The following is a 23,489-nucleotide window of genomic DNA, read 5'->3' on the forward strand; positions in this document are numbered from 1 at the left end:
TGTTTGAGAAGGATTTGAAGCAAAATTATGACAAATTAATTAGTTTGAATATGTTTTTAGTCCCTATATACCATTAAATCACCCAGTTTGTACGCGGGAACCCATCTGTAATGGGTTGACTATTGGTAAAAGCATAAAATAAAAACGTCCGTGTATATCAAAAGTCACCTTAAAATTGGTAAAAACACAAAATAAAAAGTCCTTGTACGTGTATGTCTAAATTACGGAAAGTTTTAACGATCGAGGAACGAGTAAAGGTCATTAACCTCTCAGTGCAGGGTCAAAGCGGTAGGCAAATAGCAGATTCGATATGTGTTGGCAGAACGCAGATTCAGAATATTTTGTTACAAGAATTTCAGGTCTGTGTCCCAGATAGAAAGCGTGCAAAACGTGTGATAGGGAACGAAGACATAAACACTCTTGTCTGTGGATTTTTTAAAGATTGTCGGAAACGAAATGCCCCAGTGAACGGGCCTCTACTACAAGCAAAGGCATTGCAGTTTGCTGAGAATTTGGAATTAGAAATATTTAAAGCTTCTAACGGATGGCTACGGTCATTTCTTTCCCGACACAATATAGTTTTCGGATGGGGCAGCGGGCAGACGTAGATATGGGTGAAGTAGACGATTTTAAATCAAAAGTGTCACAGTTGTGCATGTGGGTTTCTACCAAAAGACATCTTCAACATGGACGAAACAGGTTTATTTTACAAAGACGGGTCGCGGAAATCTGTCCACGTTAAGGAGGGTGACTGTGTCGGAGGAAAGCGGTCAAAGGAAATACTTTCCGTTGCATTGTGTGCCAGTTTGACCGGGGAAAGGCTGAAAACCCTAGTGTTAGGACGATCAAAAAAACCTTGATGTTTTAGCAAGGTGAAGGACGTTAACAAGCTTCCCGTTATGTATCGAAGCAATAAGAAGGCCTGGATGACGGCGGCTATTTTCGAAGAATGACTGCAGTCAGTAAATAAGCAGATGCGGCCAGAAAATTCTCTTATTTTTGGATAACGCGCCATCACACCCACATTTATAACTGTCAAACGTTAAGCTCCAGTTTTTTCCAGCTAATACAACATCAAAGTCACAGCCTATGGACCAATGGATCATTGAAACGTTTAAAAAAACATTATCGGAAAAGACAGTTAGAGCACGTGATCATACAGATGGAAAAAGACACGACCTCCACAAATATCATGAAAGCTTTTATCAAATTTAAATATGAAAAAGGTTGTGTAAAATAGCTGTAAATATAGCACAAATACAAGTGATAATGATATCTGAATAATTTTTAAACCTGAAAACAAAAGATATAAAGACAATAGAACAGTTTTCGAAATAATCGATTGATCACGGATGCAATTATATTGAGCTTCTCAGACGATTTTCTGTAACAAGTGTGTCTGTTTTTGTACAGAAATAAATTTAGAATTTAACTAGACTAGAAATATAGGGGGAATATACAAGCGGACTTAATGTGACTGGTCTCAACAGTGGCCGTTTTCGAAATGGCTATGGTCTGCCAGTTGACGTCATGCAACTTATACTCATCAAACACAATGAAAACCATGCGGTATGACGAAAAAACGCAAAACTCAGTACACTTCATTTTAATAACTATGGATTTTATCCGTATTCATAACACAACCAATGCCGAATGGAAGAATCAACCAACGTATTTTGATATTTGTGGACGACTTTTCGTGTGGACGAGTTAACTGACATTCTAAACACGAAATATAAGGGTAATTCATCCGGTCAGCCGATGAGCATGTTCCTGAAGCAACGATCTAGACGTTGCTAGTCTGGTCTGCAAATCCAGAACTTATAGCTATGTTACCTCCCTTGAACTCAAATCAAACATAGCGAAATGCGCGGAAACCTTAACATTGAACGAACTTTGAACTTTCCAACTTTGTATTTGCAATCATCGAGGAATCTGACAGGTTCTCCAGTTTGGTCAGTAACCAATTGAAATTAGTGCCGAAATATGCAGGGTATTATGTGAAAGGCTTGATAAGATGCACGGAGTTAAAGCGAGATGAAGCAGTCTATTGAAGATGTCCGATGCATCATAAACTGAATGATAATAATAATCTTAATTTATTTTAAAGTAGAAGCAGGTTGATGAGGACTATATTTATCAACATCTACTGATCGCTGTAATTTGCTTAATATACTTTGAGCTAAATCTGCATAAAATATGGTTGACATAATATAAGCCTTATGTTTGTGGCTGTTAAATCGTAATTAAAACCATTAAATATTATATTTTAAAAATGAGAGAGAGAGAGATGGGGTTTAACGTCCACTCGACACAAACCAGGTCATTTCGGGACTAACACATGGTTCAATTTTATTTCAATAATTCATTAGCGCGTAGGGGTCTTTAGCAGTGGGGGAAACCGGGGGCCCGGGGAAAACCCACGAGGTTGGACAGGCGACCCTACTCCTTGTCACGTATAACCGGATAATCGAAATGAAATGAAATGTTGTTTAATGGCACGTCAGCTCCAACCGGGCTATATTGCGCCAAACATATGGTGAATCTATCGAGGCAAATTAAAACAATATCACATAACTGAATTTATACATGTAAATAAAAACAACAAAAAATAAATATAACAAATCTTTTACATATATAAATAGTTAAAACGATATACATGATTAAATATATACAATTAAAATTGAAAATAAAAGTTTGTCTCTTTTAAAAATATTAGTACTTTATCATATAGCTCCGGTTGAGCAAATAGCTGACGTAATAACTGGCAACCGTAATATTTAGATCTTATATACTTGAGATGTTTGCACTCAATCAAGATGTGTTTTACTGTCAAAGGAACATGACAGTGAACACATTCCGGTTGAGGCTCTCGCTTCAAAATGAAAATATGAGTTAAAAAGGTATGACCAATGCGAGAGCGACACAAAACAACTTCATCCCTCCTGTTGGTTCTATAGGAGTTGGCCAATCTCCTAGGAGAGGCTTAATGTGATGAAGTTTATTTGTGCCTGCAAGATCCCAAGACCGTTGCCAGCGGTCATAAATAAAATAATTTATAGATGATTTAAAATCTTTATATGGTATTAAAAAGGGTGATTGGGGAAGATCTAACTTTATCAAGGAATTCAACACAACCCAGCCTGTGGCATAGAACCTGAATTTCGGCGATCCTTCAATATCGTCGTTCACCACAGCTAAAAAATATAGACAGGGAACGGTGGTTAACATCCATTCTGTACCGATTTGGGTTAATTAATTTACGTTAATGATCTTTATAATTCAAAATTCCGAGAACCAATCAGGGCCATAACTAGCTCAGAGCAGCCGGGGGGAGGGGGGCAGTAAAATTGACGAACAATAGATATCTATTGTTTTTATGACTTTTACGGGCCTGCCAACCAACGTTTAGATCACATTTTACGGGATACTTTTCAAAGGGAGAGTATATCATTACATATCTTACATGGCGATGACTACTCAAACTCCTCACACCCAACGGTCAAGACTTTTCCTAAGAGAACCATAGTGGTACCTTTGTACAAACACACCTGATACTGAAATTATAAATATTTGAAATGTCTAATATTGATTTAAATACACCTGTCAATAACTTGATTTGCGACTAAGGAATTTCAGTTGCAATGTATTGCAGGGTTCGTCTTAGATGTATTTAAGAAAGCAGGAACGAAAAGTATGTGTGATAGACGTGTTTATAGTACCTACATTTGCAACTGGATGATAATCGTTTAAAGAAGAGTCAGATTTGTTATTATCGGTAACGCGTTTCCAAGCTGCCAGTTTGGCGATCATTAACCACAAGCTCAATATTTTGAATCTAAAATTAAATAGTCTATTTCCATACACACTAACACTATTTATAGAATAACAATTACTGATACTCTCGTCTTTATCAAGCAAATGATAAAGACGAGAGTATCATCGTGGGAACGTTGCACGTTAATAAACCAGTAATTGTTATTCCATAAATAGTGTTAGTGTGTTTCTGTTCAATTACTAAATGCCACTTAAAAAGTTATTTCCATTCAGTTTGGCAATTACGTTATATAGTAAAGCTGACTTGTATCGAAGGTTATCCTCTATAGTTTGGGACAATTTCATTAAAGTAATTCGTCTAAAAATATGCCACCATCTTGAGAACAAAATATATGGAAATATTAATATTACGAAATGGCGTCCATCTACCGTAAGGCATATTATGCTACTTACCCTACATTTACCGAATCTGAATTTGAAGTACTAATGTTAAAGCAAATATCTGAAGAAGTAGGCGTTGGCTCGATTCTCAGGTATTAATGAGTTATTTGGGGTTGCAGGCTCCAAATCTGATGGGGTGATATGGTATTAGCGGGAAAAGGTGGTGTACGTGGTGGTGATAGAAAAAAAAAGTAACAATTTCAATTTTTTTTATTAACAAATTTAACATTATATGATATGATATACAAGCACTTTTTTGTTACAACACAATATTCATTCATTGTCGGAGTAAATAATTCTTCATGTGCTTTTCTTTGATCTGATGTTCTGGGTGATTCCTGTCAAGAAGTCTGTACAAGGTGCTTTTAAGTCTGCGTTGGAGGGCCCCCACGTTCTTCTTTCTTCTGGTCCTGGTAATTACCCCATATGCGGCCTGTTGTGTCTTTCTGAAACCACCGTATGGTCTTCCACACAGAAGGGTGCTGATGTCCGACCAGATTGTAGAACTTATTATTCCATCCTTCTCATTCCACATTGTTGGTAGGTAAAGGTCAGTCTGACGAGTAGTGGGGCTAGGGAACCCGGGGCTGCAGTCGGGCGTTGGTTGTGATTGCTCTAGGAATTGTACGTGGTGGTGATAGGAAAAAAAAGTAACAATTTCAATTTTTTTTATTAACAAATTTAACATTATATGATATGATATACAAGCACTTTTTTGTTACAACACAATATTCATTCATTGTCGGAGTAAATAATTCTTCATGTGCTTTTCTTTGATCTGATGTTCTGGGTGATTCCTGTCAAGAAGTCTGTACAAGGTGCTTTTAAGTCTGCGTTGGAGGGCCCCCACGTTCTTCTTTCTTCTGGTCCTGGTAATTACCCCATATGCGGCCTGTTGTGTCTTTCTGAAACCACCGTATGGTCTTCCACACAGAAGGGTGCTGATGTCCGACCAGATTGTAGAACTTATTATTCCATCCTTCACATTCCACATTGTTGGTGGGTAAAGGTCAGTCTGACGAGTAGTGGGGCTAGGGAACCCGGGGCTGCAGTCGGGCGTTGGTTGTGATTGCTCTAGGAATTGTAGTTGGTGTGTTATTAGTGGGTGAAAAGTGGTCTGCTCTGAACTGGTGATGCAGGTTTGCTCTTGGACTGTAAAGAAAGGTGGGAATGGGTGAAGTCGCGACGAACTAGTGATGACAGCGGTGTGCTATGAACTGATGACGAAGGTAATGTGGTGTGCTTATGAACTGTTGACAATGTGGTATGCTATAAACTAGTGACGAATGTGGTGTGCTATGAACTCGTGGTGGAAGTTGGTGTACTCTTAGCTGGTAATGACAGTGATGTGCTATGAACTTGTGATGAAGGTGGTGTACTATGAACGTGTTGTGAGTTGGCGAAAGATTTATGTTGTTATTGGCTGTTGGTGATGCACTTTTAACTGGAGATGAAGGGGATATTCTATGAGTTGTATCGCTAATTTCTTCACCATGTTGACGTCTGTTGTCATCATTTGCATCTGTGGTCTCAAGAGTATCGCTGTTAACTTGGCCATTTTAATCTTTTCTATATAATGAAAAAAGAGTCACACCGAACAATATATAGCAGAGGCAACAGCCCCGATATTTTTTTTTTAAAACTTCCAAGAATATCACTGAACGAAAAGACTAAATCCGGGGAGAAAACTTGATATGGACTCCTTTAACTGCTTGATTAACTGTCTCCCATCTTGATCTGTGGGTTTGCAGCATTGGACAGCTGGCCAAAACCATGCAAATGAGAAAACCATATAAAAATAAAGACTTATGAGAATTTAATCAATTGTGTCGGCGGGTATGTAGCTGGTGACGAAGTTGGTGTGCTATGAACTCGTAACGACGAAGTTGGTGTGCTATGAACGTGTTATGAAGATGGCGTGCTCTTAGCTGGTGATGAAGTTGTTGTGCTGTGAGTTGGCGAAAGATTTATGTTGTTATTGGCTGTTGGTGATGCACTTTTAACTGGAGATGAAGGGGGTATGAGTTGTGTCGCTAATTTCTACACCATGTTGACGTCTGTTGTCATCATTTGCATCTGTGGTCACAAGAGTATCGCTGTTAACTTGGCCATTGTCATCTTTTCTATATAATGAAAAAAGAGTCGTATATAGCAGAGGCACCAGGCCCGATATCTTTTTGAAAATTTCTGAGAATGTCACTGAAAGAAATAAAACAATCGAAACCATTAGGCAAAATTCGAAGTCCTAAAAACACGGTATGGGCAAAATAGTGTAATCAGCAAATGGACTGTTCACCGTGTACAAAATACACAACAGTGGTAACAGGTGTCCGGAAGAGTAAGCTTACCCTATCTGGCTAAATCCGGGGAGAAAACTTGATATGGACTCCTTTAACTGCTTAATTGACTGTCTCCAATCTTGATCTGTGCGCTTGCAACATTGGATGGCTGGCCAAAACCTTGCAAATAACAAAGACTTATGAGAATTTAATCAGTTGTGTCGGCGGGCGTATTATGCCGTCTCCCCAGTCCGTCCGAATTTCTTTGTGGACACCTCACAGGTCACAATGTATTCTTACCATTTCTACTGTAAATTGTAACTTCTCCTTTTTTCCTTTGAAAGAATGGGTTTCTCTAGCGGTTCTTATAGTTTACTGTGATAAAAAAAAAAGATTACGTTCGATACATTTTTGTTACGACTGAAAAGTTAACATATTCTCTAGTTCATAGACACAAATGTAGTTTAAAGATATAATGGACATCCAATGGAATACGAAGAGTTATGATTGAAATGTTTACCCTTATCAATCGATAAGATGTTATTTTACATTTAAAATAACATATACGGTGTTTAATATGGTCGAATGGTTTGATTCGTGCGAGGTGGATCATAGGTCATAGTCAAGACTCGTGGGTTTCCTCCGGGTTCTCCAGTTTCGTCCCACTGCTAAAGACCAGCATTCCCTGGAAGATTGTAATCCACTGGAACTGTATTGCTGGGAGAAGGCTACTAAATTAAGAACATTACAACCGGCCAAAGTGCTCCGGAGACTGTCATGTGGCTCATCCGATGTGGATGCAAGAGTGACAGCTCATGTAGTACGTGTGCTTGTATCTGCACTAGGAATGGCTTAGAATATACAGTATTTTGCGCTTGTGCTGTCACAGATTGCAGTCAGAAGCACAGCTAAAGGATTAAACTGGAAATTACCTAGTTTTGTGGAGATTATGTTCCTGTTTTGTGGGTAGAATTTGTTGTTTTTTTTATTAATGTTTAACAGCTTGTGCCTCCCTTTTTCAAGACCCACCCATGTGGCCCTGGAACCCCTGCTAGGCATTTATGTGGTGTTATCGTATCACTCCTATATCCAGAAATATATAATTTGTATCTAGATATAGTTTGTTTTGGTGAAATAATGGCCCTCAATGGCCGCTAACGAGTTAAATGGCAATAATGTCTGGCATTTTGGATTTTACTATCATTTAATCACCTGACAACATAATGAAAGATTTCAATGTATTCCTTGCCCCAAGAAATATACGGTTAGACACCAAAATTATCACTCCTAGATTAAATACTATGGGAGCTATAGGGGTTTATTTGATGTGGCTGCCGTTTTGGACGTCATCTTGAATTTCTCAAATTTCACCCAGGAGATTCCGAAAGAGGACACCCCAGGCTACTAAAATCAATCACAAAAAAAAACTTCGTATATAATTTTCAGGTTCACTTGAAATAATGGGTTTGGCGACCAGACTTTAAATTTGCACTTCTGGCGACATGTTCGTTATGTCTCATCGAGAGCGCGATATCATAACCTTCCTCTAGAAGTCGCCGGAATAATTCTAGTTCGATGGCTGTTAAAGCCTTTTCAACTTTCTCACGCGAAGTTGGTACGTGCGTGTCCTCGTCACTGGCTGGAAACTCAATCTCCATATCTTCACTTTCGCTATCCCAATGAGTCATGTGTCATTGCCATCACGACCGGCTTGAAACAATTCTTCAAACAATCCCGATCAGTACAAAAACACGACAACTCACGATGAATGAGAAGAAATGTTAAGAAAAAATATTTTTTCCCAAGTTCAGTATCTTGTGGAACTCTTGCTGTAAAAAACACCACAAACCCAAAACACTGTATCAAAAAAGTCGAAAATCTTGTGGAATGTAGTACCACACAGGCATATAGAGGGGGTCTGAGAAGAAATTTTTGGGAAAAATTGATTCTCTTCCAAAGTCCAATATCTTGTGGAATGTGGTACCACACAGGGACATGTGGGGGTCTGAGAAGAATCCTTGGAAAAATTGATTTTTTTCTATGTCCAATTTCTTGTGGAAGTCTTGTGGTAAAAAAGCACCACAGACCCAAAACACTCTATCAGAAGTCTTGTGGTAAACAAAACACCACAGACCCAAAACACTCTATCAGAATTATTCTAAGTGGAAAATCTTGCGGAATGTGGTACCACACAGGCATAAAGGTGGATCTGAGAAGACTTTTTTTATTAGTCCAATTTCTTGTGGAAGTTTTGTGGTAAAAAAACACCACAGACCCAAAATCTTCTTGAATGTGATACCACGCATATAGGGGATCTGGGAAGAAAGTTTTAGAAAAAAAATAATTTTTTCCCCATCTTACAAGGTGAAAGAATAAACTATTATTGTTCCAGCAAAATAAAAAGAAAATGTTTCATTGTCCACTTTTCCAAACGCTCTCAAGCCTTGCCAATGAGTCGATATTTTCGGAGTAACTTGTGGCCTATGAGTTTATGTGTGGTCCCTTTCCTATTTGTACTTAGATTTACTCATCGTAGAGGCCACTTGATCAACCAGACAGTATCCGAAAACTAACTGACGCTTGATCGTTGCCTGACTACTTGAATTTATTGAGTTTGCAGGTCTGGTGGCAGGCGAGGCTGCTTTTCCACCATCATTTCTAATGCGGTCCATATTATTATCCTTCACTGGTTGTGATACTTTCTTGTCTTGACTTTGGTATTTTTTGATCTTGTTGTTTTAACTTTATCCTGCAACTTATTTTTGAGAAGCAGTCCGTCCCTGTCGCTGACTACAGTCGATTGTCGCGATGACAGATTTTTCCTTGCATATTAAATAAATATTTTATACCGAATTTATAAGTTCACATTTCTCACCTTTATCGCTCAGATTTCAGGCACGCTTGGTGCGCCTCTGGATCCCTCTTCATCTTCGCACGCATTGCCGACATCATCTCTCTTTTAGATTTGCGTGCCATTGGAACAATCGTCATGCACTTAAAAATGAAAATATAATGCTATTTTATGCCCGTAATTGGAATATTTTTTTTAGTTTTTGTACAAATCAACAAAAAGGCAAGGTTTTGGCTATGAGTTTATGTCCTCGAAAACATTCAATATTTTTCTAGGCCTAAGCCAATATGCCTCACCAGATCTGACCAGAGTAGTTTTATTTTGTGGTCCCAAGCACACACAGTCCAACTTGTAAGTGGACACGTCTTTACCGTTACAACAAATGTCTTTACCGTTACCAAAAAAGACATCGAGTGCTAACGGTAAAGACACATTTTGCTTGGAAAAAAGAGAAAGAACAACATTCCCCTGAGACATTCCCATTCATGTTAAAAGATTTATAGCTTCTAGGTAGTAGTTCGATAAATTGCATTTTTTGATATAGGGAATTTATGTTAGGTAAAGTTGATCAGGCTGACCAGACCACACTCACTTTGCACCTGGTCCATGTGTGATGACACATTATTTGAATCAATTAGGTATAAACATGTTTCCACTCAACTGGATAATGAGCACCTCACACATAATCAGGGCTCACACTGTCGGTCGCAATTTGCGATAAAATTATGAAAGTGGCGATTAAATTTTCTTTTTGGCGATAAATCAATCAACTTGCTGATAATCCCAAACATGAGTACTACTAAACAATTGCCTGGGATTAATGGTTTGAACTGATTGATAATTGCCGGTAAATAAAGCCTATATCTAGTTATTCTTTATCATATTATTTAAACATAACAAATAGATTAGCGGTGACTATTTGATGTTGCGTGATTAAAACAACGGGGAGTAATAAAAATGGCCGATCATTGCCCGACAACTCTTTTCGTTTACTGTATGTGGCTTCATACGACATGAATTTAACAGCATGGCTAAATGGACATTATTATTTTATCCGCTCTGATGACGCCAAACATCAGTCAGTTGGACCTCCTGTTTTAACTTTATTATGACAAAGGGAGAAGACGACACGCCCTCTCGTCTCACGATAGCGAATTTATAAGTGTGCTTTAAGAAACTTTTGGTATCCGATGACCTTTTTCTTTCGTGTTTTTAACAGTTTTCAAGAGTAAATAATTTAATTCCATCAACCTGTCCATAATATCATATTCATTGTATTGGACGTTAAATCTTTAATAAACAACAACGACATTATTATTTCAAATTATATTATCACCATAGGTCGAAAACGAAAGAGCGAGTTGAATAACAATGATTCTGTAGTAAGAAAACTGTCTTCTTTTGTGTAATCCCCGCCAAAGTATTTTAAAGTTAACGAAGAGTCTGACGTTGGCTCCTCTAGAAGAAATGAAATTGACACTACGATGCTGATACCGTTACGGTATCCGAAATCAGGAATGGGCCTATCGTAGGCCTACACGCGGAACGAAAATTCAAAGAAAACTGGAAATTTGGCAATCCTTGGCTGAGATTTGACGTATACACGCAGAAAATGGTTTGTTCAATATGTGAAAATTCGAAAGTCAGCAATAGTTTTACACCTGGTTATACTGTTCTGAAGAAAGAAATTATTGACACTCACCTATCTGGAAAAGGTAAGCTGATTTATATGTTGATGAATTTATGTGAATGATTTATATGAGAATATCAATCCTGTCACAGAGTATCTACGACTCAATAATATCATTCCTGTCAGTAATGACAAAGTATTAAACAATTTTATTTTCCAGGTCCATCTAGCCACAAAGCAGCGGTAATGATTATTGAAAATGGCAATGACATGGCTAAGGCCAGAAAGAAATCGATGTCCAAATCAAAAGAAGCTGTATTATCAGCCATGAGAAATGTCCTGTTTATGGCAGAGCATGATTTACCCAACTCGCTACTGTCAGATTTGAATACACTCTGTTTACAAACAGGTAAGTTACCATGTTAGGAATGTTGTTAATAATTCAGAATGTAGATTTGAGGGAAAGGGGGATAGTGTTGTTTTAAATAAATTGTATAGATTATTTGATGTAAATTGTGATGTAGATCTGGGTTATGTTAGGTCATTAAGTAACTTTTTTTCAAACAATTGATCTTGATATTAATGACTATCAGATTGTTTCTTTCAGGGGTTATTTAAAATATGTTGATTGTCCGATGGGTAGTATTGATGATGTGTTTTAATCAAATTATGTTAATGTACATAAAATAGCTAGCAGTTTATTGTGTATTCCAGTTGCAACCGTTGATTTTGAACGAGGTTTTAGTAGACAAAATTTAATTAAAACAGCGAGCAGAAACTGTTTGAAACCAAACACAGTTTCAAATTTGATGTCCATCACTTTAACTAAGAATCAACCAGATCTCTATAAATCATTTTCCAATTGGGCTCATGTGAAGCAAAGAAGGATTTTGTAAATTGTAAATATATGGTTGTTTAAAAACGCATTAGTGTAAACGAGTATGTAAAATGATTAAAAGGCAACCATTGTGTCCGGACCCGTTCACATGCGGTGCAAACATTGCACGCGCTATCGGCCAATTAATGTATATGAACTTTATAAAGGTCAGTCATCTTATACAGAGGTATGAGAAGGTTTGAGCAATCCCAGTGTGCAACAGATTGCTACTGTCATTGAATGGTATGAAATCGGAGCGTGTTAGGCTAACTTTCTCTCAATATGAACTTTTTTTCTTCTGCAAATTAAATTCTAAAACAATTTATTATATTACTACGACAATAAGTAAAGGGGTTTGAAGTATATATCCTGATTTTAAAAAATATGTCCTATTTAGAGTAAATTATGGGTACATAAAATAATACGCGAAGGCGTTAAATGTGTGGACCAGTTTGTGTTACTACGCCCGATGTAAATCACGCACTTGCTATCAAGGCGGTATGTTGTGGCAGTTAGACCTATAATACTCGTGAACGCAAAAGGCCATGCAGTGATCTGCTACAGGTTTAAAGAAGGCATTCGCATTACCGCTATGAAATATATTGGGAAGGAGATTGTATGTTAAATTAGTAACCAACCGCGCGAATCATTTATTAATATCAACGGACTCAACCACTTCGAAGCGCCAATCGATGATACACAGTAATATAGTGATCAATTTTGGTTTTCGTGTAGGATAGATCCACGTCACTTGTCAGTATACATCCATCTATTTTCACTGCCGGAAATGAACTTACGGCAACGCCTTTTGTATCAGAAATAGAACAGAGGTGAAAAACAGATTTCATCAGCCTGTGTCGATTCTGCTTTTAGTTTTGGGTTTCATCCTTTAGCACCCAATTAAAACATTTGACTTTGTTTACTGGACAATCAGTACATCTTTATACAATTAAAACATTAGACGTTGTTTACGGGACACCGTACATACTTTATACAAATAATAAAATATGGTGAGTTGATACTTGATAAGCAATCTGTTTTTGAGAGGAATTGCAAAAGAGTTGTTGTATAAGGATGTAAGCGGCGGGTGCGAGTCGTTTCATCCAAAAACTTTTTCACCCCAGGCTGTTTCGGGCGATCATGTTTGATCCGACTCCCTTTTCTATTTCCATCACTTTTACATTCCATCACTGTGTCCACATGGAACTTCCTACTTTCTATGGTTAGGGTCAGGTATTTAAGATTAAAACCTATAAATTCAGGGACTTAGTGGTGGTGCCACAACAGTGAAATTTTGAGAAACAAAAATGGGAGTCACATCAAACATAAATGCCATTTCATCATCTTTGTTATTTTAATTGCAGTAACTAATGTTAATTTGAACGGACTTCGTGGCCATGGATAACAAAAACACATGATGCCTTTTTGTTAGAAATGGTTCCACTACTGATGTCTTTCGTCTTGCTCCAGCCACAGTAGTGGACCGTCGTCGTAAGGCCTTTCTTTGAGCAAGTTTTGTACTCAATTGACTAGATGCACAAAAACGTTACTGGCAAATTACTCCCTTAATTTCCAATAACACTGACCCCAAACTGTACTATACATAGATGAACATATAGTAAACCAATTCCCATTGAAATAAAGGTGAAACCATACCATATATGATTTGATTAAACCCAATGGCTATGATTACATGTCATTTCGGTCCCGCATCATTTCAGACTACCAAAAATATGTCCTCGACATTTGGGACTCGGGTAGGTGACGTTTCGGACTCGAGAAGATGACGTTTCGGACTCGGGTAGGCGGTATAGAATTATAAAACACTGACGTCAATTTACTTTATAAATTATTTTATTTTATTTAGAAATAGTAACATAGCATAAAACGATAACAATAATAACCATTTATAACAACGGGAATATTTATTTGATGAAATAATAGCTTCAGTCGGGTATTCATTTATAAAACAATCATTTATTGTATAAACATAGCATTTATAATAACGGGAATATTTATTTTATGAAATAATAGCGTCAGTCGGGTATTCATTTATTTTATGAAATTTTTTTTTTTTCAGTTTTCCATTTATTTTAGTTTTTTACTGTCGTTAGTGGGTAGACGGGCCATACAAATGGTACTGATATCTTTGTTGTTGTATTCTTCCCATAACTTAAACAGTTGGCCCTCAATATGACAATACCGGTTACTCTGGTGTCGTCTCAGCAATCCCTCGGACATCATTGTAATATCGAGGGGTATCTTTTCTGCTTCCGTAAACAATATGCATATCAATAGATAAAAAGGCACTGGACCCCTGGCGTTCACCCATGAATTTTTATTTTGTTGTGCCAGCCCTCGACGTCGTTATTTGTTCAAATTGGTTTCATGAAAACACACCAATCTTCTATAGGGAAGAGACTCTATGTTATCCACGTTTCCTCTACATACTGTAAGATTGGTTGTAGTTGTTCCGGGCACCTTTCGTATAGATGGGCAAACATGCCAGCAATATGTTCTTCTGGTAGGAAGGGAAGAGCCATTAGTCTACGTAGGTAGTTAAAAACATCCCCCTTTTCATTATAAAATAAAATATAAAAAAATAAAATATAAATAGACGAATATTGACATAAATCTATATAGGCTAACATTGAAATGTGGTTGAACCTGTAGTTTAAATTATTTATTGTTATTTTCTGTATTAAATACAAGTTGCAGTGTTTTTATTTCTTAAAACAACAATGGTTTCATTAATCACTCGATCAGATACAAAAATCGCCGATCAATTAGATACAGATTAAAGAATCTCGGCTTGGTTTAACTAATCAACAAAAGGTTAGTAGCGGTGTTTTGGCGATCAATAATCGTCAATAATCTAAACTTACTCATCAAAATACAGATTAAATGCAATGATCGCCGATCATTTAAATTAAACAATAATATTGGTTTTACTTCAAGTTCAATTGCGTATGGTCTGTATGGGATAAATAACGTGTGTAAGGTATGTATGGGATAAATAAAACACAACTAACAATGTTTAATTTTGTTTATTATTGTGAATGGTCTGTTTTCAGCCTCACCTAAAACGAAAGAAAAAACAGTTATTACAAATATATACATATAATTTTTCAGATTTTATTGAGTCCGAAACGTTGCCAGTCCGAGTCCGAAAAGCCGCCGAGTAAGTCCGAAATGACGTGCTACCACGGCTATGCCAAATTTCTGTTTAGTTTAAAATGGCTGCCAAACCAGAATCACGGGGTGTCATGTCACTCGAAAATACAGAAAAACTGTCCGTACGATAAGATTATGACTTCAATGTTCCACTCTTCACTATTTGTAACATAATTACTTATTGCCATGCAAACTGTGATATTTGTTGAAAATTTTGCAATTGAACCTAATTTTACTTGCTCAAAGCCTCGATTAGTGTATCAAATTGCAGCCGTAGATAAAACTTATCACATTTGCAACTACCTTTTGGTGAGTGATAAATATGTCATTGTAATTGTAAAATACCTTTTTAAAAAGAAGATAAACAATGTTAGACATCATAAACTAATCTTATCAAAAATGTTTATTCATCCATATCGCGTCAATTGTTGTCTAAACGTTAATGAACAATGTGTCACATCTAATCTTCAATTTGTATTCATTATCTCTACCCCCCTGGGGTGTAGGGGTGGTGGATGGTTGAATGGTTAGCACGTGCGTGCTGTATCATGAGGCCTGTCATTGAGTCAACTGGCGTGGTTTCGATTCCCCGGTTGTACATGACAAGGAGTAGGGTCGCCTGTCCAACCTCGTGGGTTTTCTCCGGATCCTCCGGTTTCCTCCCACTGCTAAAGACCCCTACACGCAAGTGAATTATTGAAATAAAAATAAACCATATGTTAGTCCCAAAATGACCTAGTTTTTGTCTAGTGGACGTTAAACCCCATTTCTCTCTCTCTCTCTCATTACCTCTAAAAAAATCATAATGCCAATCAACAAACAGTATGAGGCCACTTTATTACAAAAACGAAATGGTCGGTCAGCCAAAGGGGTCACGGTGGCTAAGTGGGTAAGACGCTGGCTCGCTAGCCTGGAAGTCGGGTGTTCGATCCCTGCATTAACCGAGGAAGTTCATCCAGATTTTCCGGCGTGGTTCCCCCTTGTCAGTGATGCAGGACGGAGGGCCTGACAAGGAGAACTGTCTAGTCCTTCGGATGAGACGGAAAACTGAGGTCCCGTGTATACATTGGAATGCACGTAAAAGATCCCTTTGCAGTTGGAATTCGATATAAGAGTAGGCGATAGTGCCGCTGCCCGGGCAAAATTTCCCTCATAGCACACTGTATGGCGTATGCCTGTCTTCCATAGCCCAGCATAGGAGCAGAACAGTAGGACATTAACCCAATTTCATTTCATTTCATTTATAGAGCTTTTATTTCAAAATGACAATATTTGTATTATGAGTGTTTTAGTGTTAAACAAAATATGGGATTGATGCTTCGAGAGTGAAAACAAATCATTTTAATAAATAGCAGTTTTCCCTAGTAATAATGTAACAGGATTTTTGTCTACATGAGGTTATCACTCAATTCCAGTGAATATAATCCTCTGCTTTTTAGGCAATTTAAAAGTGAAATGCTTTTCTTAAAATATAAAGAAAAACAGATGTTGTTAAGATTCCTGTAGGCTTTGCTAGCACTGGTAAATGGGAAATGCTTTAGAGGCTCTTTTGCAAAACTCCTTTTTTTTTTTTCCTTTTCCATTTCTGAATATTGATTTTTCCCATGAAAGTTGTTAACAGTTACCATTTATAAGTATTGCAAAAAATGTGAGATGTTGGCTCCCATGTTCCATCCCCTGGCTTGATGTGAAAATTACCCAGGATTTTACCACTATGTTTTCCCCTTGTCAGTTGTGCACATTGGCATTGAAATTTGAAATAAGAGTCAGCTATAGTGCAGCTGTATGGTGTACATGTGTATGCTGTCCTCACTAAAATTCACTATATCTTATCGCCACATTGAAATGCATGTATAGTTTATTAGATGGTGACTGTTTTTACGTTGGCCAAAGTAATCATTTATAAAATCATCTTTCTGTGGTTAGCACGCGCGCGCTGTATCATACGGTCTGTCATTGAGTCAACTGGTGGGGTTTCGATTCCCTGGTTGTACGTGACAAGGAGTAGTGTCACCTGTCCAACCTCGTGGGTTTTCTCCGGGCCCTCCGGTTTCCTCCCACTGCTAAAGACCCCTACGCGCAAGCGGATCATTGAAATAAAATTGAACTATGTGTTAGTCCCGAAATGACCTAGTTTGTGTCGAGTGGACGTTAAACCCCATTTCTCTCTCTCTCACCTTTCTGTTATGGGGGGTTGCATGGCCAAAAGGTTTGTCACCTGGTTCAATTTATGTAAAAGGGATTTTAGATTGTATTAAGGGATCAGTTTTATCGTGGACCAGTGTTAGAAGATATTCATTAAAATATATCACAATGTTATATCTTTAATATATTACAGGACACTAATGATGTCAAAACTTTTATATATTACAGGAAGCTAAAGATGTTATAATAACTTTTATATATTACCGGAAATCAAAGATGTTATAACTTTATATATAATAGGAAACTAATGATGTTATGATTTTTATATATTAAAGGAAAATAATGATGTTATAACTTTTATATATTACAGGAAACTAATGATGTTATAACTTTTATATATTACAGGAAATCAAAGGTGTTATAACTTTTATATATGATAGGAAACTAATGATGTTAATTTTTTTTATATATTACAGGAAACTAAAGATGTTATAACTTTTCACCAGTGTCTTGTATGTGAGGCAATTTTTCAACAATATGATGAGCTACAAAACCACAATGAAATTCATGTTAAAGAAGAGAAAACTGATGATGTAGATGAATATTGTCATGTCAAAGAAGAGAAAACTGATGATGTAGATGGATATTGTCTTGTTAAAGAAGAGATACCTGATGATGTAGAGGAACATAGTCATATTAAAGAAGAGAAAACTGATGATGTAGATGAATATTGTCTTGTTAAAGAAGAGAAAACTGCTGATGTAGATGAATATTGTCATGTTAAAGAAGAGAAAACTGAAGAAATTGAAATTGTTTATCAGTGTAAATTATGTAATGATGAATTTGAATTAGAAACTGATTTAGAAAAACACTGTGAAATACATGTTAAAAACGAAGATTCTGTTTTACAACATGGTGAAAATTTGGAGACAACTTTTAGCCAGTATAATGAAACAGAGATACAAAAACAAATAGGTTCTAAGAAACATTTAAAATGTGATATTTGTAATAAAACATTTAAAAAGAGCAGTCATCTACAGAGACACATGCGGCTTCATACCAGAGATAAAACTTTTAAATGTGATGTTTGTAGTAAATCATTTTCAAGAAGGTCGAATCTTCGGCAACATATGAAGATTCACCCAGGAGGCAAAGCTGTTAAATGTGATGTTTGTAGTGAACTATTTTTGAAGAATAGCCAACTACAAAGGCACATGGGACTACATACGGGAGAAAACCGTTATAAATGTGACTTTTGTAGTAAATCATATTCTAGACGGAAGAGCCTTCAAAAGCATTTAACTATTCACACGGGAGAAAAATCTCATGAATGTGATGTTTGTGGTGAAGCATTTAGTCATAATAGTAAACTACAAACACACATGGGAACTCATACTGGGAAAAAATCTTATAAATGTGATGTTTGTGGTAAATTATTCGCCAGGAAACGTGAGATACAGCAACACATGAGAACGCATACAGGCGAAAATCCTTACCAATGTAAAGTTTGTTGTAAATCGTTTACTTCGAGTCGTCCTCTACAAATGCACATGCAAATTCACACTACTTATACTGGACATAAGTGTGAAATTTGTAATAAGTCCTTCACTAACAGTAGTGATCTGCAGAGCCATATTGAAACTCACATAGGAGATAAAATTTATAAATGTGATATCTGCAATACATCATCGACCAACAGTAGTTACCTAAAGAGACACATGAAAATTCATACTGAAATAAAACCCTATAAATGTGATGTTTGTGATAAATCATTTACAAACACAGACAGTCTACAGAGGCACTTAAAAATTCATACTGGGGAACGATCTTATAAATGCGATATTTGCAATATGCCATTCACCAATAGCACTTACTTACAGAGACATAGGAGAAAAAGTCATACAGGTGAAAAGCCTCATCAGTGTGATGTTTGTAGTAAATCTTTTCCAGAACGAGGCAGTCTACAGAGGCATTTAAGGACTCACACGGGGGAGAAGCCTTTTAAATGTGATGTTTGTAGTAAATCATTTAACGATAGCAGTAATCTGCATGTACACATGAGGATTCACACAGGCGAGAAACCATTTGAGTGTGGGATTTGTAGTAAATCATTTAATCATAGAGGCGCTATGCTTATGCACTCAAAAACACATACTGGCGACAAACCTTTTACATGCTTTCTTTGTGAGAAATCCTTTTACAGAAATGACTTTCTTCAAAGACACATTATCAAGTCTCATTCTGGGGACAAACCATATAAGTAGTCTCTATTATCAAGTCTCATACTGGAGACAAACCATATAAGTAGTCTCTATTACCAAGTCTCATACTGGAGACAAACCATATAAGTAGTCTCTATTGTAATGATTATACCATTTGCCTTCTATCACTAGGGACCGGGTATCATTCAGATTTGATGAAAAAAGGAAAGAAACTGAGCTTACCATCTATAATCTAATACACATATTCAGTTAATAGATTGCCATGCAGAAAGTATTAAATACCATCAAGATTCCTCAAATAATGCCCAGTTTGTGCGTATGCCCGTCTGTATGGCGTATGCCCGTCTTCATTAGCCCAGTTTAGGAGCAGAACAGTAGGACGTTAAACCCCATTTCATTTCAGATTATAGATGGTAAGCTCAGTTTCTTTCCTTCTTTCATCAAATCTGAATGAAAGCCCGGTCGCTAGTGTATGTCATCCTCAATTCTGTATTTGTCATGTGATTTCGTTATTATTTCCAGTTGTATTTTCTCCGCTTCCATTGTTTACTATTTGTTATTATTATGGGCTATGTGCAGTTATCATGCGCAATTTTCATGTCGCTAGTCAAATTTTCACGCTCACGTAAATCACACTTCGCCATTAAATAACCAATAAACTATGCATTGTCTTGGATCGTCCTGAATGTGATTTACTCCCGAATACCTTATTTGTAAACTACAACATAATAGGCTGTTGTCGAGCTTGCATAACGTTGTTATTCATATTTTTCCTACAGCACAGCTATTTCCTTTCGCTTGTCAACCGGCATGGGGGAACTGAATTGCGAGACGTCACTTGGCATGCATGGCTAAACGCCGTCTTCTGATTGGCTAGTCCTTTTCCGCGGGTATTATAAATAGGAATCAGGTGGCTATTTTAGACAGACGCCTTTTCACAGCAGGTCTTGTCTCAACCAATTTTCAATATGGTAAGGATTACCGTGATTAAACAAGTTGTTACTTTCAAAACAAACTTGTTACAAGTTCGTGCTGCGACATTAGCATGCTAGTTCTAATCAATTACAAAGTTCATGTTACAAACATAACATAGGCCTAAATGTTTAAAAGCTAACATGTTGTAATCGGAACATGTTCATGTTGCATTCATAACAAACTTGTTGCATCCTTAACAAACTCGTATCACAAAGAATGGGTTTTCAGACACTTGCTGCTGTTCTTAATTCAACTAGCATAATATAATTATAAGCGAACATATAGTTTTACTATTTCAACTATTTATTGTAGATGTATTGTATGGGCTTGACAACCCACAGTTTGTGATAGGCATACACTACAACTTTTGAACTTGTTTAATTTATAACAGTAACAGTTCCACTTATAACGTGTCCCCATCCGTGACCTGCCTGATTTATTCTTATTTATAAATTATTACTATAGTAAATATAGCCTATTGCCTAGCTTACAAGCTTAAAGTAGCTAGTCCGTAACTCAATATCATCCAAAATCTTCAACATTGAAAACACAATTTTTTTTGCAATTTAAATTAGCATTGGTGGTGTGATCTTACCCGGAAAAGATGGGCTTCTGATATCCAATATTTAAGACAAAATAAACATTTTACCATTGGTACACGATTCGTGTACCATAATGCTTTTCAGCGCCATTGGTAACAAGGTGCTCAAAGAATGAGGCTAGACATATTCCCCAATCATGTCAAACGGTGATATCATGTTGTTATTTGAAGAGCATGCGCAATAAATAATATCGGTGTTGACTGGAATAACCAGGCGCTAGAAACTGACTTGCGGTTGAGACTTCTGGCTTATTTCGCCGAACATAACTGATGACAATTCACAGTAAAATGGACACGATTGAATGTAAAACAGTTTATATAAATTCATATTACATTATTATATGTGTTGCGACCCATTTGTGCCAATTTCTAGGTCCAAAATATTAGCGATTTAGCTCCTTTAATTGTAAAATATAGTATATTGCATGTATTTATAATTATTACACAGTATTAATATATATATCATTACAGTTTTTCTTTGAACTGTTAAATAAATTGTTGAGATTTCAAACTTGGCTTGTGTCAATCCTTCGATCGTAGTGCTAGGCTGGGAACAAACGATCCACATAAATATTTGTGTAGCACGTTTGCCTGGAAGCCTGTGGGGAAAGGGCGCGTTACAGCTTTAAGGGTCAGGGGGTCGAATCGCTACACTATCATTCAGATAAATATTAGTTTGGATGGTTTGTGAATTTGAGAATAATTAGGTCATTGGCTAGATTGTCTTTTAGGTTATCATGTACAAAATATGCTTTTTTCAGAGAGAATAATCCAATGAAAATAATTTAAAGGACAATATTGGTGTCAAGTCATTATCACATATGTGATAGAACTGGTTTAACACGTTCCAAATATAATTTTAACACAGAGATCATTGCTATCACATTTGTGATAATGACTGACACCAATATTGTCCTTTAAGAAAAACCATTTCAGAAAAATCTATTTGCATTGCCTGTTCAAGATCTAACACTCCCACATGTAAATATGTTATTGTAAAATTTCTCTCTTTAATGATTACGTATATCGATGGTTTTTATTAATCCTAATTCGTCATCACGATTCATGTTTGTTTAAAATAATGCAAAAAATCATGGGATTTATTTTTGGAAGGGTTATAATTGTTTCTTGACATAAAGCTAAATGTTTAGTTGCCCATGCGTAGCCGTAGTTTGTTTTGTACATGTATATGGGTGATTATCCAGTAAAATGTCGTCAAATGTGGATATCTGACGCAAAAAACATCATCAAAACTCATACTGGAAGGAAAACATCCATGTAAGTGTAAATGTGTGATAGTCTACAAATACCGGTACACAAAAGACGTCAGACATGGAATGAAACCCTAATAATATGGTATTTCTAGTAAATTATTCACTATGAGTGGAACTTATACAGGAGAAGAAGGCAATTCCGATTATTAAAAGAAAGTGCAATATCACTGCAACCGATAGGCAAATTTTTATCAATGTTTATACCGTTGGACAGAGTAGCTCAAGGGAAAATGATTGAATCTCAAAATTTCATGGCATCCTTATTTTTGGTGAAGTTGTAATATTGGTATTTCAAATTGAAATTCAGTATGCATCTAAATGGGGCAGTTTTACATTTTTCGCACATCGATCTGTTTTTCCGCAATCAAACTTACAGAAGATAATTTTTTTTTTTTTTTTTTTTTACTAATAAGAATACATGCATTGAATTGTGTGGAATTCCAGATCTCGTCAAGACGATCACAAATATATTTTTATATTGTTTCTACATTGAACCTTTTCCTTTTGTTGAACTTGCCCCAGTTGAGGGGGGTGTATTATAAGGTCTGTCATTGAGTCAACTGCCTTGGTTTTGATTCACCGGTTGTAGGAGAAGGGTCGCTTGTCCAACCTCATGGGTTTTCTGCGAGTCCTTCGGTTTCCTCCCACTGTTACAGACCCATACGTGCAGGCAAATTATTTGAATAAAATTGAACCATATGTTGGTCTCGAAATGACATAGTTTGTGTCGAGTGGACATTATACCCCATTTCTGCCTCTCTCTATACTCAGTTGAAATGTTAGAATATCTATCTATATGTCCGAAGCACATCAGTACTTCTTTGCAGTTCTAGTATCATATTGTTTCTACATTGAGCCCATTGTCCTTTTGTTGAATTTGTCCCAGAACCATATTATCTGCTGTCAACGCTTAGTTGAAATGTTAGAATATCTATCTCTATACCAAAACACATCAGTATATAGCAGTTCTAGTTCTAATTGTTTGGGAGTCAAGGTGGCTAAGTGGGTAAGACGCTGGCTCACCCCCCGCATTGGCCGAGAAAGTTCATGATGATTTTCCGGTGTGGTTTCCTCTTGTCAGTGGTGCAGGACAGAGGGCCTGACAAGGACAGCAGTCTAGTCGTCGGATGGGGCAAATAAACTGTAGTCCTGTGTACACATAAAAGATCTCCTGGCAGTTGGAATTTGATTATAAGACTAGGCCTTGTCGCACACTGTATGGCGTATGTTTGTTAAACCCCAT

General features: G+C 36.8%; 1 protein-coding gene across 1 annotated transcript; it reads left to right on the forward strand.

Annotated features, from left to right (window-relative positions):
* Positions 1–12,325: 12,325 nt before the first annotated feature.
* LOC126819495 (zinc finger protein 883) lies at positions 12,326–21,600 on the forward strand. Its single transcript, XM_050547599.2, has 2 exons — positions 12,326–12,865; positions 17,651–21,600. Exons 1-2 carry the CDS (start codon positions 12,863–12,865, stop codon positions 19,436–19,438), a joined length of 1,791 nt encoding a protein of 596 aa, XP_050403556.1. The 5' UTR covers positions 12,326–12,862; the 3' UTR covers positions 19,439–21,600.
* The last annotated feature ends 1,889 nt before the right edge of the window (positions 21,601–23,489 follow it).

This window comes from Patella vulgata, chromosome 4 (genome assembly GCF_932274485.2).
Source record: "Patella vulgata chromosome 4, xgPatVulg1.2, whole genome shotgun sequence".
NCBI classification, from domain to species: domain Eukaryota; kingdom Metazoa; phylum Mollusca; class Gastropoda; family Patellidae; genus Patella; species Patella vulgata.